The sequence below is a fragment of the Daucus carota genome, chromosome 4, assembly GCF_001625215.2.
Source record: "Daucus carota subsp. sativus chromosome 4, DH1 v3.0, whole genome shotgun sequence".
In the NCBI taxonomy this organism is placed as follows: Eukaryota; Viridiplantae; Streptophyta; class Magnoliopsida; order Apiales; family Apiaceae; genus Daucus; species Daucus carota.
This window is the reverse complement of record NC_030384.2, coordinates 42669347-42690002: the sequence shown is the minus strand read 5'-3', so window position 1 is coordinate 42690002 and position 20656 is coordinate 42669347. Positions and strand designations below refer to the sequence as shown.

The 20656-nt window shown below is 36.1% G+C and overlaps 1 protein-coding gene across 1 annotated transcript; it reads left to right on the top strand.

The window, feature by feature from the left end:
* The first annotated feature begins 688 nt into the window (after positions 1–688).
* On the top strand, positions 689–10394 carry LOC108219057 (ubiquitin carboxyl-terminal hydrolase 25). Its single transcript, XM_017392305.2, has 9 exons — positions 689–1032; positions 1126–1645; positions 1726–1801; positions 1894–1986; positions 3531–3617; positions 3710–4686; positions 8185–8307; positions 9027–9160; positions 10050–10394. The coding sequence occupies exons 1-8, from the start codon at positions 852–854 to the stop codon at positions 9145–9147; spliced, it is 2178 nt and encodes a 725-aa protein (XP_017247794.1). The 5' UTR covers positions 689–851; the 3' UTR covers positions 9148–9160; positions 10050–10394.
* Positions 10395–20656: the final 10262 nt, after the last annotated feature.

Genomic DNA, 20656 nt, shown 5'->3' with positions numbered 1-20656 from the left:
AGTCATAAACTCAAAATAATTCTACACAAATGAATTAAATCAAATTTAATAATTCATAAAATGTATTGTCTTTAAACATCTATTAATCTTTAAAAAATATTTAAAAAGATAATATTTTTATAAATCTAAAGGAATATTTATAAATATACCAATTATTTACAAAAATACTATAGAAATAAAAAAAATTCAAATTATTTACAAAAATACGACTTGTAACTTCCGCAATCTCATTTATAAAAAAATGATATTTTTAAAATATTGAAAATTTGCAACAGTATTTTTGTAAAAAAATTTAAGAGATCATGCGGTTATGAAAAAAACCCAAATGTTAATGTTAAACACCAAACAAGTTGAAAAACGGTAACACAAGTGAAGTGAATTTGATAGTTAAAAAGTAATTTAACAACATTAAATATGTAAGGATAAGAATATCGAAAATAATTATAAATTAGAAAAACACAAATCAATTCATTTTAAAATAATTTTATAAACTAAATTCAGGAATTGTTACAAGTTGCTCCGCTGAACCAACTCACAGTGATCGCACACTCCCTATAAAACAAACCACATCATTTATTAGTAACTCTATACAATATACTCCTATTCAGAAATGAAAAATACCCGTAATCTCTCTTTTACTTTTCAAAGTAGCCAAGTATATCATATTTTAAGATACGTAAAAACACACACAAACTCACAGAGTGCCCAACCAAACCAGAAGATTTCAAAACAAACACACAAACAACACAAAACCCCCTCTTCTCTGGACTCGCCTGAGTGTGTACGGACGGCGGAGGAGGAGCGTGGAGATCGGTAATCAATGCGGAGGAGTCCGGTGAGAGAGGTCGTTCATGGCCTTGCAAATGACTTGGCAACAACAATCTAATAATTCCAAGCAGCGCAAAATCAATCGCCCTCCGTTAGGTTTGAAAAATCTCGGCAACTCGTGTTATCTCAACTCCGTTCTTCAGTGCTTGACCTACACTCCTCCGCTCGCTAATTTTTGCCTCAAATCTCAACACACCTCTCTCTGTAAGCTTTTTTTTATGTTTATTCACTCTTTTCTTTTAATTGATTGATTTCGTTTTTGTAGGTTTAATTGATTGAATTGTGGGGATTGTTTAGGTGATTTAGCTGTTGCGGAGCGGGATAGGAAGAGTGATTGTCCGTTTTGTATACTGGAGAGGAGAATTGTGCGGTCTCTGTCTAGTGACCTAACCCTAGATGCTCCGTACAAGCTAAATAATTGCTTGAGGTTGTTTGCTGAGCATTTTCGTCTCGGGCGACAGGAGGATGCTCATGAGTTTTTGCGGTATGTTATTGATGCGTGTCATAACACGTGTTTACGGCTTAAGAAGCTTCAGCAGCACAGGCGCAAGGCGGTTGTGAATGGGGGGAAGGCGGTGGTGAATGGAGGTGGTGGCGGGAGTGACGGAATTGGGGGTAGTTCGGTAGTTAAGGATATTTTCGGGGGTGCTTTGCAGAGTCAGGTGAAGTGTTTGTCGTGTGGGAAGGAGTCGAATAAGGTAGATGAGATTATGGATATAAGCCTTGATGTCATGCATTCTGGTTCCCTTAAAGAAGCCTTGCATAAGTTTTTTCAGGCTGAGGTTTTGGATGGTAATAACAAGTACAAATGTGATAAGTAAGTCTCTCCTCTACTTTTTTAATTAAATATAGGTTGGTTGTTCATATGCATTCATAATTTACTCTGTGCTTGTTTAGTTGTAAGAAACTAGTTGCGGCAAAGAAGCAAATGTCAATTTTACAAGCTCCAAATGTCCTTGTGATTCAACTTAAGGTAGCACTCTTTTTTGTTATTATTATTGTGCGGTTTTTGTTCACATGGATTACCTGTGGTTAAAGGTTTTTGTGTATGATAATGTTGGACAGAGGTTTGAGGGCATATTTGGGGGGAAAATTGACAAGGCAATTGCATTCGAGGAGGTTTTGGTGCTTTCGAGCTACATGTGCAAAGCAAGCCAGGTGTGTAGTGCTTTCCAGCTACATATTGTTTTTTGTTTAGAATTCAGTTGTTACTTGATATTATAGTTTAGTATATAATACTTCAGTGTTTGTTATTTTTTAGTTTCTTGAAATGTCATATTATATCTGTATTATACAAGTATTTTTATGCTTTAGAAGCTGGGGCTTTTTAGGGAAGAGCCCCTGGAGTAGAGGTAAATTCTGTGTACATCTTACCCTCCCACCCTCCCTATACCTCCCTGATTTTCATAGACCTTATAGGAACAGTCTGTAGTGCTCGTCACAAAAAGAGGTCCGGACTAGTTGTCAAAAAAAAAAAACACTGGTCACTAGCGGGACTAGTCTTCCATCACAGAAGTGAAGAATTATGTCCATAGGCTGAGAATCATTTAAATGTTCAAATTCTTAATCTTTAACGAAGGCCAATAAATGAAGCTACTCCCATCCGTCAAAATTCACGCTATCTTTACACAATTCACAATCTTCGACCTCTCATGGGCAGCTTTAAATATTGACATATTGAGGGGAGGCATTGGTGGATGGACGTCCGTATCTTGGTGGTGACTGTTGATTTAGTTATGAAATTGTATTGGGCTGAAGTGGAGGATTGTTAGGTATCAGCCCATTACAATGGTAGCATGGCTTGGGTGATTCGAAACATATATGGATAATAATTGTATGTTTTAACAATTATTATAAAAGGTATGTCTTGGTCACAAATATGGGAAGGATTGTTGGATATTGATCCAATATGAATTGGATTCTGGTTTGAGTTAGATTTCAGAATTGGATTCTAATTGGAGTAAGGTATTTCAGAATTAGATTCTGATTTAACTAAGTTTGAGATGACTATATATACATAGTCATATTGTGTTTGATAGGTGTGCTCAAGATGTAGACTTAGGTGTCGCTTGTGAGCGGATGCTTGAGTGCTGTTAGGCTTGAGTATCCAAGTTTGGTTGATTGTATTATTGATAACGGTTTTTATTAATAATACAAGTTGGGACGTGGGTTTTCCGCGTAATATATTTTTGTGAGTGCGCTTTGCATTAGAAGCCGAATCTCGTATTTTTATCCCTAACAGTATGGTCTGTGTACCCAGACCCTGCTTCCTAGTGGGATATAAATAACAACTATGTTTGGTTTGGTTTAGTTAGGGCTTTAGCGTGAGAAAAACTGTTGTTTCATACTTCGATCCAAAGTAATTTACTGGATTTATCACTGTAATGATACTGTCTGCCGTACTTATATACTGGATACCGTGTTAGATAACTATAATTAAGCCATCATTTTGGCTGTTCGTGGTCTGTATTTATTGTAATTATTACACTAAAGTTGGTGTAATAGCTATTGCATGTGCCAGATTAATTGGTGTTGTACCATTCTGGCTAATCTGTTTATTTTGGTATTATGAATGGGTTGTTTTTCACTGAATTTCTTTGTAAGATGCATCTGAAGTTTTGTGTCTGATATGGTTGCTTTTGATCTGCTTTTGTCATTTATTTGGTACATTTTTAATACAATATACTTCTTAAATGCATCAGGATCCACATCCAGAGTATAATCTTTTTGCATCCATTGTTCATTCTGGCTTCTCCCCGGATTCTGGACACTACTACGCATACATCAAGGTCTTTAAACTGTTACTGATATATCTCATATTATTACGATATTTTGTGATGTAATAATCAGATTTAAAAATTTGCTTTCTTTATGTGTACAGGATCCAATGAATCGTTGGTATTGCTGCAATGATTCCTTTGTTACTCTTTCAACACTTAAGGAAGTGTTATCGGAGAAAGTTTATATTCTTTTTTTCTCTCGTACAAAACAGAGGCCAGTAACTACCAGCACGGAGTCGACTACCAATGGTATAAAGTACAATGGTATCAATGGCAATGGTACATCTAAAGTTCTAAAAGCAGGTCCACATAAAGTAGTGAGTATGAAACAAGCTGGCGATCCTTCTTGTGATGAGGATAAACTAACTCTATCCAAGGTCGATAATGCACCTTCTAGTCCAAAGATGCCAATTAAAAACAATGGGAAGTCCAATGTGAAGCAGATATCTACACCAGTTAATAATGTGAAACTTGTTTTTCATAAGAAAGAATCCAGTGAAAAGAATGGAGATGTGAAATCCCTAAATTTCAAGAAGAAAACCGAGAGTAATGGCCTACCATTTAAGGACACGAACGGTATCTCTAAAAGTTCAGATATTGTAATTGATGGTGAGAGAAGTCATTCAGTTTTATTACCAAATGGAAAAGATAGTATCGTAAGCACTAGCAATAATTCCTCTGCAGCGAAAAGTAATAGTCCTAGTCAACAACTATTGGGAAATGGCAGCATAAGTTCCCTTGAACCTACGCTGGCGTTCACCCAAAAACTTCAAGAAGAAAACTCTTGCACTTTGTCTGCTGAAGATGCCATGTCTAATTTGGGCATTGAAAACTCAAACTCAAATGAGAGAACAGCGGAATCCTGCAATGATGGCCAGACTCATTTAAACCTTGACAAAATGAGCTTCAAGAGAAAGTTACAGCCAGAAGATTCATACATATCATTAGCTGAAGGCAACAAATCCTATGCACGACCTGGAGAAACAAATTTCAAGAGTGAATTACAGGGTAATGACATGTGCATCTTGTTAGCTGATGATGCTGAATCTCGCAGAAAACTTCAAGAACTGAAAGCAACGTACGTTATTCTTATATATAATGCAATGGTTCTTTATTTTTTGCAGATATCTTATAATAGTTTTGGTCTGACATCTTGACATGTTTTAACTGAAATTTGGCCATATATATATTTTTATATTTGTAATCTACTTAGCTATAATTCTACACTTATATACATAAAGTCAAAAGCACAATGAGTAACATTGTTTATTATGTTATGTTGCATACATCATGGATCCACTTCTTTCCCACAACTGAAAAGGAAAAGGACTAGTATGGAGCATATTCATGATTTTATTGTGCATAGAGATGATTTTTGTTATCAACATGTAGCAAAAGAGAATGTGGTGCAGCTTATGGTTATTGTGTTTGCCAACTTGTCGGTCCGTCGTGCCTTTCAACTATTCGAATGGCTAATGGTACTGGGTGATGATGGATTTTACCGCTGCCTGGACAGAAAACCCAGACCCAGAACTAAAAAAAGGGTTCAAAGCGAAAAATTGCGCATACTATAGTTTGTAACTTATATAGACTCTTGATATATGACCTACATCTTCTCTAATATCTCCTCCATTGTTCTCTTTCTCCTCTCTTCTGGTCAGCACGGCTTCCTCTGCCGAGCAAATCTAAAATCGCATATTACTAGCGCTCTTTCCATATAATTTGTCAAATGATTGTATCCAATAATTTTCTATTTAGTGATAAAAGCATATCTATAGAAGTAATTCATAATTTTACACAGTTTTATACAGCTTGATTTCTATTTTATATTTCTAATTTTTATATTTGTATTATTGAATCAGGAAAAAATGTTTCATTTGCTAAAAATGCCTTATAAATATAATCTGATTTCTAGTATTATACTTGAAATGGAATTGCATTTCATTTACTAGAGTGCTTAAATTCAAGCACAGAAGAAGGATTGGTTAGAATGTCGTCTTGAAATGACTTGCTTGAAATATCTGAGTTTACAGGCTAAATATATTTGGTATTAAGATGTTATTAATGAGTGATTTAGATCTATTATAGATATTTGTTTAATTTAAACTGACATATATATATATATGTATATATATATATATATATATATTATTACTTTGATCTAGCCTATGAAAGTGATATGTATGCAGTTACATAATATGTTTGAATATATGTATATGAACAACTTGTTGACTTGTTGTGATGGGTGACTTGGCTCCTAGTTGTCTCAAAGGTACTCAAGCAACTTCTTTTTGACTGGGCTCTGTAGGATGTTAGTGTTTGGGTTGAATTTGTGTGTGAAGTGCATATATAGGATTGCCCCTCCAACTGTAGCCTGAGCTGCTCCAGATCTGATCTGATCTCTATTTACATGTGATCTTCTAATTGTTTTATAGTTCAACGTCTAGTTAAAAAGAAGTTACAATTTTTCCTGCTACTTTTTTGTACCAATAGTTAAACTAGTTCTGACACTTGTGGTACAGCAAGATTATTAAATGAAGTTATGTAAGTCCTCTAAAATACTATTTGCAGGGACGGAACTGAAGGGGGCACGGGTTGGCCGCCGTCCCCCCAAAACCTATGCATTTTTCAATTTTTTATATTTACAATTATGAAATTTATAATTTAGTCCCACCATTTTGTAAGTATTTAAGATGAGAGAAATAGTTAAAACCAAGTTTGATCTATTAATAATATAAAATAGTTTCTATTCACATCACTTAATAACAATCCCCAGGTTTGAAACTAGTGTAAAATGAAACACGAGAAGAGAAATAGGAGTAAACCCTCCATATTTTTCAATTTTGTTTGGCAAATAAGAGCAAATCCATGGAACTTTTTTTATTTGGCCCCCTCGTTATGTGTTTTTCTGGTTCCATCCCTGACAATTTGCTGTGCTTATAAAGAGTGAGGTGCTATGTGAAGTTACAAACATTCACACAAGCTGAACATTTTAATTTACCATGGGCAAGCTTCATTATGGAAGCAGTGGAATGATAAACCAGGTAGAATGTAATAAATGTGTGCATAAGTGTTAGGTAGCATGCCTACTATATATAAGTTATTAATTTGTGCAACCTAAATATTTCATAGGGTTTGTGGCTGAAAGATGATAGGTTAGTTGAGGCGGTGTTATACCTCATTATGATTCTGGAAACTTGATTGCTTTTCAAAATCTTAATGGATACAAATTTTGCTTTTGCCAGGGGTTAGAAATTAAAAAAATTGTTCAAGTCAAAATTGCGAATTTGTGACTGCATAGTTCAGTTTTCAGGAGTAAAAAGCAATTATAAGATATAGCTAGTCAAATTTGAGGGATGGTTGGGGTATTTTGACCCCACTGGATATGTGTATAACTAATAAGAATTGATCGACCAGTTCTAATTTCACTACTGGTTTAGGAAAAATGCTGGGCTGGTATGAAGTTTACAGGTCAAGAAAAAACAGAACAAGTCAGTCTGCGGTAATTTAGGCTACACAGATGCAAGTGTGGAGTAATTGGAAGCATTAAAGGCCATGGGTAGAGATCTGGGAATCGTTTTGTGAAAGAATGATGGACTGGTTTAGGAGGTCACAGTTGAAGAAAGAACAGAATGAGTCTTGTCTGTGGAAAAATAACTTGCACAGAAGCAATTGTGAAGTAATTGGAAGCATTAAAGAACCCGGGTGGAGAACTCTAAATCGTTATAAGCAATGTCAAAAATTACATTTAAGTAGATGGAATTGGTGATGTATATCATGCAAATATGAGGCTTTTAGGTTAAGTTCATGGATTTGGAGGTGTTGTGTATAATGGCTTTTGGGGCAAGTACATGGAATCGCTGATGTCTATCATGCAAATATGAGGCTTTTGGGCTTGAACGGTTGTTACTACTTATTAGGAATGGATTCTTCATTTAGGTGCTAGAATACTTTGGAGCTAGTGTTTCTATAATGGATTTATGACTGCTTTGATGTGGTCATCTTTTTCCAAAGCATAGATCATTTTTTTTGTTAGGATGCAAAGACTATATTTTCCCGCATGTAAGTTAATACTTCTCTGACTCCTTGAGTACCATTAGTCGGTGATACATGCCTTCAAAAGTTGATGCTCAGGGGTGGTCCTATGGGCAGACAAGACTTGCACCTAGGACCCTAAAATTCCTGAATTCTTTCTATAAAAAATGTATGAAATTCGCAGATTAAGGCCCCTGAAAAATGATTTTGACTTGGGCCACGTAAATCCCCAGGGCAGCCCCGATGCTTGTAAGTAATACTGGTGGCATAGGGCAGTGTTTAACTGTAACTATAGCTTAATAGGAAGAAACATAAACAGCAGCATGTGAGATGCACAATTTGCTGTTTCTGCCTCTGTAATGTGTATCACATTGTTATTTATGTGCTTTGATTGTCTTTTAATTTTTTATATATTTCCCTTTGACCAGATTTGTGGTGCTGTGTTTCCTTCACAAAATTTAATATGGTTCTGTTGCTTCTTGATAGTGCTTCCATAGTACCTCAAAAAATTCTTGATATGTTTTTTCTTGGTTTGTTTCAGTCTGGAGAAAGAAGCTTCTCAAGTTTTGCGATCATGTGGTTGGTCAGATGATGTTCATGATTTTATGCGATCTAAAATTTTTTGTGAAGCTGGTAGCGAATCAGTAAGCAGAAACTATAAGAAGTGAGTTCTCTAGTAGTATGCATAGATTCAATAGGTGTTGTGCTTTTTTTCATCCATTCTTTATGCAATTTTGTAAGTTCAGTAGCTATCACTTGAATATTCATGCTTGTTTATTAAATAATACTGAAAACTATGAAAAAACTCTTCGAGTAATTTTAAAATTACTGTTAAGTGGAGAAAGTTGAGATTATATATATCTTCGATTTGTTACGGGTATGCCTATAGTTAGTACATTTTGCAGTTTTGAGCATACTGTATTTAGTATTATCATTTATTGGTTACATGATCTTGAATTTTTTTTATGTGGATTGTGGAGCTCTAAACTACTTAACAAGTTTAGTCAAGGGTAGAGAAGTTAATTTGAGGTTGAAATTTCAAAACCATGTTTGCCTGTTATAGGAAATTATGGTGGCAGATATTGATTATTAATTTAACCAATTAAATGTCATTAAAATAAGTCTGATGGAAATTTAACATATACAACTATAAATTATATATTATAACACGAGGCCATAGGGTTAACGCATTCCGTTTCCGGCTCAGGGTACTGTTAGGAAGATTTGTAGATCAACAAAAAGGATTCTATTAATGATAGTAGAGAGCATGTATAGGCGGTACACGGATCTTAGTCTTCTTCTTATATTGATTACAGCAGTTCCGCTTGATCTTATTTTCAGCCACATATTGTACTCATCTTTTCTACTTCTGCTGTCATGCAGGAGATCTTTGATAGAGGAGGCCAGAAAAAAATTTGCCCCGCGAATTCCAGAGTCATTGAAAGGGAACCTTATTAAACGTTTAAGGTCATTCAGTGAGGATAAGCAATTTTCATGCCCTTGAATAACATGACACGGTATGTCTACTGCTTGCTTTTTATATACAGTAGTTTCCAAAAAGAATTGATTTATTTGAGACGATAAACTTGGGAACTGACTTTTTCTGGAACAACCTAAGAATTTTTTAGTTTAAGCTGTTGTGACTACCCTATTGACAATAAAGTGAAGTTACCCATCAAATCTTATGAAAAGTTAGTTTGTGATCTGCTACTCTCTCTTAGGGCTCTTAGGGCACTGGTCCTGAGTTCTACCCATTTGTATGCCTGTCAGAATTTGTCCACGTTATTTTATATTCTCACCCGCAATATATTATTGTCCTTCTTTTGTCTAATAAAACATTTTGGGTAGTTTTCTTATTGCACAGACAGTGTTAATGTTGATAGTGTAGTAGTAATAAGGTTTCATAATAATAAAATTCTAGGGTGATGAAAGGCAGCGTCCTATGCAAATGGTGAAATGCTGGTTTAGTCACCAAGTTGGGAGCTAAGGACCTAATTATATATTTCCTCCATTCCACTCATTTCTATACAGTTTTTTTGTTTTGCTTGTCACGCATTTTACGACTTCTATAAAATACTATAACCTTTTTTCCTTTTCTTTTTAAATTCTGTTTATGAATAAAAATTTAAACATTAAATTTTTATTCATAAACAAAAATATTTTAAAATAAGTTATAGACTATATTTTATAAGAACCTTAAAATGCGTGCGAGTCCTATGTCCCAACGTATACAACTCAACGGGATAGATGGAGTATCAATAGAAAAGAAAAGAATGATGTAGTACGTAGAATGTAGTTTATGGAAGTTTTGTTTTTTTAGTTTCTAATAAACTTCTAAGGTATGCATCTTTACACAAGTAAAATGAATTTATATACTGACTGGCACCCGGTATGTGTTACTTGCAGAGTTGCATGGTTTAGGTGTAATATCTGTAGTACTGAATGATGAATCATCTGTGGTGATTTATGCTTTAAGATGATTAGGGACATTTCCGCCTAGATCTCCTGGCAACTTCTGGTAGGACAAGATTATTGCATATAGAAATCCCTTACCGTCGACACGGTATCTGTACATGTCAATGAGAGCATCAGCCAAATTTGAGAGGGTTGTAGCTAGTTTTGAAACTTTTGGTCTTGAAATTTAATTTTATGAATTCATACAAATTTTGCATATTAAATGTGGCGGAGTTATTAACCTGATGTAAACGAGTTTTCCTTTATATATGAGATATAGCTTAATGTTTCTGTTCATCCACATTTATGAAATCCTCTTGAAAGGAACAGACGTGATTGGGTTTTTTGGAGGAATGCCCTGCATCAACCACCCTATTAGGACAAGCATAACTCTGTATGGTAGAAAATCTTTTGGTTCGAGCTTTTTAGACATTATGTATGCGTTTTCTTCGTTCCAACCTTTGGATTTTTTTCATTCGAAATTCATACCCAATGTTTGATGGAAAAAAAAATGTATTTTGAAACTCATACCTTAACCACACAAAATATGAGTTTTTCATGCCCGAATGAGAAGTTTCATTATTGGGTATAAGATATCAAAGTTTTCTTTCTCCCTTGTTTCAACTTTATTTAAATTAAACAGCTACATGCATAATTTTTACATAAAAATAAATCAACAGCTCAAATATATATATACATATGTATGTATATATATAAATTAATGTAATATTTTAATTTTATAAATATTAATCATTCAGAAATAATTAAATTAATATATATTCATTCTACACAAACAAACAAGTTTAATGATTTCACTCCCTACATTATCTTATTCCTAACACTTTTTTATTCACTTGTTTCACTCCATTTTATTCATATATATTTGGATTTGATAGTAAAATCTTAAATCATATGAGCGTGATTTTCCTTATTTTATAAACGTTGACTTGTTTGTAGAAAAATTTATATTTACATACATCTTTTTAGAATTTAGTATTTATAAAGCATTAATAGGTATTATTTTTTTTTGGATAGAAAAAGAACACATTTATACTTTTTAAGAGACTAAGAAGTAATTCTTTTTTTAAAAATGTTTGGAATTAAAAACAATACTACTTCCATCAATATACGTTCATTTTGATTTTTGACCGGTTAACTTGACTATAATTTGATTGAAGTTTATATGTATTATATAATTGGAAAAGAAAAAAAATGATATCATTTAAAAGTATATATAGTTTATTTTAAAATTAAAAATTTCAAAATAATAAAAATAGTTTTATTACTCAGTCAAAAATTGCGGCCAATCTTTTTTACAGAAAGTTGAAATATACATATAATAAATGAAAAAAAAAAAGGGTAAGCGGAAAAGAAGCCTGCGAGAACCCCACCTTAAAATTATGTAATTTAGAAATTATAAATGGTCGAGAGCAGAGAACGTGGTCAATGAAGAGATTAAAGGGAGATTAAGGCCATAAAGAGTTGACATTGGCCTTTCTTGTTATTTGTTGTCTTTCACATTAAGGTCTTAACAACTCTCCCGCGTGTGAAGGGGGCCTAGATCTGATGAATTTTGTTTTAGTCTAGTTTAGTAACTTGAGGGCATGTGAAATTTGGTCTAGTTTAATATTAATAATCTATTATATATCTAAATAGAGCAAGACTGAGTAATTTAATTCGAAATGCTAAATTTGCCCTTTGCCCATACATATATTTATATATATAAAAGGTTATTATTGACTTTTAATCCTAACGTATTTATTAGTCATTAATGTCTAATTATTAATTACATTAATTACCCTATAATTAAAACTTCAATATATATATGTATATTATATTTATAATCACGATTTAATAATAAATAAATAAATATCCAATGTTGTAAAAAGCATAAATCAGAAAATCTGTAATTTTAGTTATCGATTTAACCGATTTTTACCAAATCGTATTAAAAATCCGTCTATTTATCGATTATTCGGTTAATCGGCCGATTTTTGGAATATTTAATTATTATGATTTAATAAAATTATATATATATATATATATATATTAGAATAATTATAAATATAATATATAACTATACGGAAAAGACTCTGATTCGACAAGAATCTCATTTTTATATTAAACATTCTATAATTTTAGGTGAGTGATAATTTAATTATATAATAAAATTTTAAAAAGTGCATATTTTTTTTATTTATATTTTAATAAATTTCATCATAGTGAGGATATATGTACATTTAGACATCAAGATAATATGACTTAAAATACAAATAAATATAAATTTTAAATGATTTTACTAATTTAATATTATATATAAATAATATATATCTAATCATTTTTAAAATTTTAAACTTTCCCCGCAAATTTTGTAAATTTTAATATTCTACCCGATTTTTGACTTACTAATCCTGTTTTGACCAATTAACCATCGACTTAAGCGAAGTTTGCCAAATCGGATTAAAAATCCGTCTGATTATCGGTTATTCGGTTAATCGACCGATTTTTAGAATATATAATTATTATGGTTTAATAAAATTATATATATATATATATATATATATAATAAAACAACTAAAAATATAATATATAACTATACGATAAAGATTTCGATTCGGTTAGAATCTTATTTTTTATATTAAATTCTCAATAAGTTTAGATGAGTGACAATTTAATTATATAATAAAAATTTAAATAGTGTATATTTTTTATATTTATATTTTAATAAATATGTGAGGATATGTGTACATTTAGATATCAAGATAATATGACTTAAAATATAAATAAATGTAAAATTTAAATTATGTTTTTAATACAAATAATCTCAATTTTAAAAAAATAAACAAAAAGATATAACATACATTAAAAATATAATTTAAAATATCCCGTGCTTTGCACGGGTTAAGAAGCTAGTTTTGGATAATATGGTGATATGTGGCATGTAAATAAGTATTAATATTTAAATTTGAGAAGATAATTATAATTTACTGTCATTTTTAAAATATTGGATTCCTGTCTGGGTGGGAAACTGTGAAAATGAATGACACAAACCAAAGAAAGAGAGATGAAATTGTGATCTCATTGCATATGTCAGTTATGTTTTTTTTTTTTTGATAAGCCAATAATTAATAGAGAAAACTGGGCTACTAGCCCTACAGGAGTCCCAGCAAGGTCTCTACAACCTTGAGAACCTTGTGGAAAAGATAGAAAGCAGAACTAGACTAAAACCAGGCAAACAGAGAGACTAACAATACCAGGCTAAAAACCTAAACACATACATAGAAACTAGTTGGAAGCCAACTAGAACAACCACTTGGCTACAGCCCTAAGCAAGCGAGCTGGTAGAGACAGAAACCTCCAAAGGAAGGGGGGGGCATCCCTTTGGTCTTGACATAACAGGATGCGACCGACCACCTGCGGTTCCTCACCATCAATGACCTCACCCAGACCATAGTTGGCTGGAGGGTGCTCATCAAACAGAAGACCCATGTCTCTGTCGAGCATGAACTGCTTTTCGCCAAAAGAGCCAGGAGTTTCAGCAAAATGGTTCATGTGTTCCAAACCATATCTGGCAAGATAAGCTGCCGTACCATTTCTCGTTACAGGGATACGAGTAATTTCACGTTCAGTAGTCCCAATCTTGAAATTGTTTGAGTGTAACGTGTTATAGAGGCGAAGGACTTCCCGAATATCTTCCTGTTGATGCACTTCCTCTTGGAAGCTGATGGCTTCGAGGGCACCCCAATGGTCAGTTTCAATGTGCGTTTTCCATTCTTCCAGCTTATAGCACTGCAATGCACCATGATAGATGCCCCAAAGTGTTGCTTGGAGCTTAGATTTTCCTGGCATTGGGCCGGCAGCACTCCAGATTTCTTGACCTGCTTTGTTGCGAACCATAACTCCCACACTGTTGCTATTACCGTTGGGGAGTGGATCAGTGGTGGTGATGCAATGGACATTGATTTTCAAAGCCTCACCCTCGGGAGGATCCCACAGGTAGTCCATCAAAAGAGAGAAAAAGTTTAGAAAGGAGAGATGCATCTTACAGAAGTGCCAGAATAGAGCATTTATACACTAGCAAGGACGAGGGAAAACAGTCTCTGGACTGTAGAATAAGGAGAGAAGCCAGTATCCAACGGTTAAAGATCCAAGAATCCCCAAAAAGCTGGAAGGGCCATAACAGCTAGAATCCATCTCGCAAAGCGTGAAGATTTATCTAGTAGAGGCCTATATGAAATTAAATGTTATTCTGTCACCCAGAAGATGGCTTCAGCGTCTCTGGAGAGACCCTCCTTAGCCAACTCATCAGCCTCAGAGTTAAGTTCACGAGGAACAAAGTAGAGACTGACATGAGAAGCCAAAATGGATGAGTAGTCAGGGAATGGTCTACTCAACACTGCACTTTTATCATCTCCACTCCTAATGAGCTGTAGTGCTTCTGTAGAATCCGAGCAAACGGCTATACTAGGATATTTATTGAAATATCGATCAATTTGGTCTAGAATATAGAGTAGGGCCTCCACTTCAGCTTGGAGTCCATTCACTGCATTTACTGGAATCGAAAAAACATGTAACACCCTCTTCTTTTTGTTTAAAATACGACCACCTATAGCTCCCCTAAGCTGGCCATCCTTACTTGCACCCCATGCCCCATCAGTTGCACAAACTATATCATGTGTTAGGAATTTGTAGTTCCAAAAATCTGCATGCATCTTATTAAAGTAAATTGCCACTGCACCTGTTGGATTAGAAGTCCATAAAGGGTCTGAGGTGAATGGAATCAGTTTTGAGGCCTCTCCCCATTTGTTAATTCTGGTAAAGAGCAAGCTTAGTAACACTGATTTTTTCATGACTGACTGCTGAAAAATAGAGTCATTACGCGCAAGCCAGATGGTCCATATGCTTGCTGCAACAACTGTGTACCAAATTTTTGACGCTGGAGGGCGTTGTAATGCCAAAATAGTCTCAAGAGAGAAGAAGTTTAACCTTTGGAATTGTAATTTTAGGCTCCACCAGTTGGCTATAAATTCCCAAACCCACTTGGCATACTTGCAGTCCCACAGGAGATGATTCTGAGATTCAACTGAGTTTTCACAATTGTCACAGAACGGGCTTACTTCTGACATTCGCGAGGAGAGAAGTTGCTTAGTAGGCAGTATTCCCCATTGAACTTTCCACAAGAAGATTCGAATCTTCGGAGGAATCTTTATACTCCAAATTAGTGACCAAATTCTCGAGTGAGGTGATATACTGCAACCAGGATTTAACATACATTGCATGAGACCTTTCGACGTGAACGAGCCCTTGTACCCAAGCCAATGTAGAGTGTCATTCTGTTGTCTAATTTGGATGCCTTCTATAATCTCCTTGAATTGTGAAATTAGCACCCGGTCCGAGGGGAGGAGATTAGGATTCCATATACGCGTAATTGAATCAATTTCATGCCATAAAGATAGAAAGTTGGAGATTGTACTGAGTTTGAGCTTTGAGATTGAATATAACCTTGAGCAGCTCTTTGCTAGAGGTCCGTCACCCCTCCACCAGTCTTCCCAGAAATAAATCGAATTGCCATTTCCTAGGGTCCATTTGAAGTTTTGAGGTTTTAGCATTGATTCCACTCTTCTGTTTTGTCCTAGTTCCGCAATGCCTTTAATAATTGGGGAGATTGACGATCCCTCCACTAGTTGACAAAGGTTAAACCGGATAAACTCACCATATTTGCTCAACAGGATGTTGTTCCACCAGTGGCTTCTTTGCGAATAGCATCGCCACCACCATTTGGTCAACAGTGAGATATTTCTTGCTTCGAGAGAGGCAATTCCCAATCCTCCAACTGATTTAGGCTGGCAGAGACGATCCCAGTTTATTAGATGCAATTTCCTTGGACCGTTGGTTTTTCCCCCCCACAGAAAATGTCTCCTCTTTTTGTCTATGCTTTGGATGGACTTTTGCGGCATTTTGAACAGGCTGAACCAGTACGCAGGGGTACTGTCCAGAACCGATTGTAATAGTACTAACCGTCCCGCCATTGAAATATTGGAAGCATTCCACTTCTGCAATTTTGAAGCAATCCTAAGTTCCAGTGGTCTCCAGAAAATGGATTTTTTGGGAGATTGTCCTATAGGGGCTCCTAGATACGAGAACTGATCGGAACCGATGGAACACCCTAACCAATCTGACCAGAGATGTAGTTGGTCCGAGTTTTCTTTGAATCCGTATAGTTTACTTTTCCCGTAATTGATTTTTAGGCCTGAGATGAGTTCGAACACTTGTAAGGTTGCCTTCATACCTTTAACCGAATGTGTGTCATTTTTAAGGAATAAAATGACGTCATCTGCAAATTGGAGGTGGGTCACTTCCTCCGTTAAGCTAGCTATACTCACACCACTGAACAGCCCCTTACAATGTGCAGCTTTGATCAGACACGATAGGGCTTCCCCAATGATGTTGAACAGAAGCGGAGACAGAGGATCACCTTGACGGAGTCCTCGTGTTGGGTGGAATTCCTCCGTTGGGCTGCCATTCACCAAAACTGACACCCTAGTGGAATCAAACAAATTACGGATCCATTTGATCCACTTGACATCAAATTTCATGACCACCAGAACATGATACAAAAATTCCCAGTTGATGCTGTCGAAAGCTTTTGCAAAGTCGATCTTAAGAATGAGTCCCTTGCTTTTTCCTGTTTTCAAGGAATGGTAGATTTCAGAAGTAATAAGTATACCATCCGAAATCTGCCTACCTTTGACAAAAGCGGTTTGAGTAGGGGAAATAAGTTTGTTCATGCAAGCACTAAGTCTTCGAGCCAAGACTTTTGAGATGAGCTTCATACTGGTATTCATCAATGAAATTGGACGGAATTCTGAGGGAATAGAGGCTGAGTTAGATTTTGGGATGAGAGCGATGAAGGATGAATTGGAACCTGGTGGAATCAACGCCGAAGAATGGAAGGATTGAAAAGCATTGAAAATGTCACTCTTGATTGTGTGCCACATTGATTTTAATACCCCAGAATTGATACCATCGGGCCCCGGCGCCTTATTAGAGTCCGTTACTTGCAGAGCATCCCAAATTTCAGTTTCTGTAAACACCTCAACTAACTGCTTGCTCTCTTCAGACGTTAAGGATGGCAGGAATCCTGGGCTCAGGGAGAAAATGCGTGCAATTGGAGGCTTGCAGAAGAAATTCCTAAAGTGATCTAGAAAAGCTCTCTTGATGGTAGAAGGTTCTGAGATCCAATTTGATCCAATCTGAAGTCCATGGATGAGCCTGGTTCTGTTTCTACCTGCAATTGCTCTGTGAAAGAATCCTGTGTTTCGCTCACCATGTAGCTGCCAATTTAATCTTGAAATTTGACACATCATGCTAGCCTTTTGCTCATACGCTTGATTTAGTTCCATGGCAATCTTTTTCTTTATTGGCAGAGCTGCATTAGAGTTATCTGCATGACCTTGCTCTTTTTCTAGATTTTTGATCTTAACATCTAGATTGCCATTTGTAGTCAGGTTCCAAACTTTGGCATATTTTCTAATCTCTCTGAATCTGAAACTTAGAGAGGAATTTGGATGGTCTTGCCATATCTTTTTCAGGTTATGAAGAAGAGCTTCATCTTTTAACCAACAGTGGAAAAATTTGAAAGGGCGGGGACCCCAGTCAGTTTTGGAGTTCGCTAACAAAATAGGCCTATGATCAGAGGAGTTTCTGTTAAAGCTCTGAAGTGACCAACTGCCAGAATTGTTCCAGATTGTGTTGATCAATGCCCGGTCAAGACGACTCTTCCTGTGATCAGGTCCAAACCATGTAAATCTGCCGTTGCAGAGTGGGATGTCTAACAATTCATTTTCTTGCATGAATGACAGGAGAGCGTCCGTATCCCTGTGATTGTACACACAGAATTCCCTTTCGAGGTCTGAAAGTACCACGTTAAAATCTCCGATTAAAACTGTTGGTAGGTTGGATTTGCTAGAAAGAAAGGAGGACAATTCCGACCACAGCTCCTGCTTGGGCGAACTTTTTTGCGGGGCATAAATATTCACACATAGGAAGTCTTGAGGGTATCCTGCCGTAGAGCCTATGATCCACTGCCAGTGTTGGTTACAACCTGAATTTTTAGCCTTGATATAGGAGTTATCCCATACCATTAAGAGGCCTCCTGAGAGCCCTAGAGAAGGGGAGTCTATCCATTTTGCCTCTCCCGGCATCCCTAATGAGCCTATAGATTTATCACACCAATTGGCCCTTTTGGTTTCTTGAATACAGAGTATTGTGGCCTTAGTATCTGACATTAAAGCACGGATATTTTGTCTATTTACCACTTTGTTGGTGCCTCTCGCATTCCAGCTTAGTATATTAATCTTATCCATAAAAGAAGTTGAGTTGGGGAAGGAGGAGGAGCTCAATTACCCAGATTGTCTCTGATTAACTGGAGACTTTTCTCCTCAGAGTGTTCCGAGATGAGTCCCATATTCATGGCTGAATCGAACACAAACTTAGCTTCATCAAAAATCATCTTGTCTGCAGCAATCACCGGCAATCCCAGTTTCATTCCTCTGATTTTCCGTCTTCTAGGTACTTTGAAAGCTTTATTCTCTTTAACCTTAGCTTTACTTTTAGAGGGCCTTCCTCTTCTGCTCTTGATACTCATTTTATTGATGCTGCTGATTATTAGACTGTTCTCGACTTCCAGACTTTCCTCTACCATGTCATCTAGGATTGAGGATTTTTGTGATTGGAGGGATTGTGATGCAGTCGCTTCATCACTAGAGACATCTCTTTCTTGCCATTTGAGCCTCCAGTCCTCACTTCCTTCGTCTGCTTCTATTACATTTGGGTTCTTTGGAATGCTGTCCTTTAGTTCTGATGTTTGATCCTCTAAAAGTCCTTCCACCATCATTGCAGGGGGCGTGGTAGGGTTAATTAGGGACCCTGAGCAATCCTCATGATCCGAGGGATCTCTAAGTACTTGAACATTTTGTGTTCTTTGAGTCTCATTGTCATCATCCATTTCCTTGAACTGATCTTCGACCTTCCCCTGCTGTGAAGTAGTATAAACTGCCTCCACAGTGACTGACCCCTGGTGTGAAATACCATGAACTGCCTCCACATTGATTGTATCAGGCAGATTCAATATGGTGGCCTTTCTAGTGTTATGGACAGCTTCCGATCTCATAGTGTTGGCATTCTTTTTTGATGAATTGTCGTTGCTACTAGTTTCTACCTTCACTATTTCTTCTATCTTCAAATCGTCCTTCGCATTGTGATCCTTTGAAAGTGTCGGCTCCTCAACCTCCATCCCCTTCGCTTCCTCCAAAAAATGCTGGGAGTCACTTGTTAATTCCACAATTTGTATGTTCCAAGATTTACCTTCTACTGTAATGGTCAAGTGCTCCATTATACTAGAGGTAGAGCTAGTTTCCAGACGGATTCTGGGCACTTGATAAACCCCTTCAGGATCAACTATAGGGTAATAATTGAGAATATCACCCCATTTCTCAGTTAGCATTTGGCAGTTCTTATCAGTCCATGCAATAAGAGGTAACCCTCTTATTTCAACATCAACTCTTCTGCGTGGTACCGTATCCTCCCATTCTACTTTCTTTATTGATTTAAAGCCAATGTTCATGAAGTCTATATCTAACTCATCCAGATTATTCATACCAGGGAAATGAGCTATGAATGTATTGAGAGACAAACCTCTTATGATAGCTTCCCCAAAGCCTAAGCCGGCCATAATCGATTCAACAGAGTCCACTCTCATGTTAATTGCTGTTTCCAGTAGTAGGCTCGAACTAAGTTCAGATAAGAAGTCTCCATCTTTCCCCAGCTCACAATGCCTGACTTCCTCCTTACTGGCCTGATTTTCCTTCATATAGATGCTTCCTTTGATATGAGCATTCACATGACGTTCTTGACTCCTCTTGAATTCCTTTGAGATTTTTGGGGAAGGCTGGTCCAGTCTTGAGTTATATCCTTTCTTCAAAATTGGCCTGTTTCTTCTAGGCTTTGCAAACTCCAGGTGTAGTGTGCAATTGTTGACAATTTGCTTGTGGAACTTATCAATTAATTTTGAGGCTTGGAGTGGGTTTTCAGTGATTATAAACCCAAATCTTTTACCTGAAGTGCCCGTCTTCCTGGGAAGGATGATGTCCTTTATATTCACCATTCGCCTGAACAGGATCCAGAGGTCTCGTAGTTGCAGGCTATTTTCGAATCCTTTTATATAGACAGTATTGCTTTTGAAAGGGGCAGACTTCTCTTTTTGCTGTGAATCTGGGGACTTAGTCTGAGCTGAAGTCTGTGGATTGGACTTTGTCAAAGCTTCTTTAAATGAGTTGAAGGTGCTTTTCGAAGGGCTTGAAGAACTCTTCTCCTCAAGAGTCTTGTGATGAATTAGTCCTAGGGCGAAAGAGATTGCTCTGTTGTCCCCTTCTAACACTTCTTTCAGTATACTTGCTTCTATCTTCTCTTGATGACTTTTGTTATCGCAGTAACCAGATCAGGCTCTAGTAGGAACCAATATTTAAGGATCCCCTTGCTTGTGTCCTCTGCATCCTGTA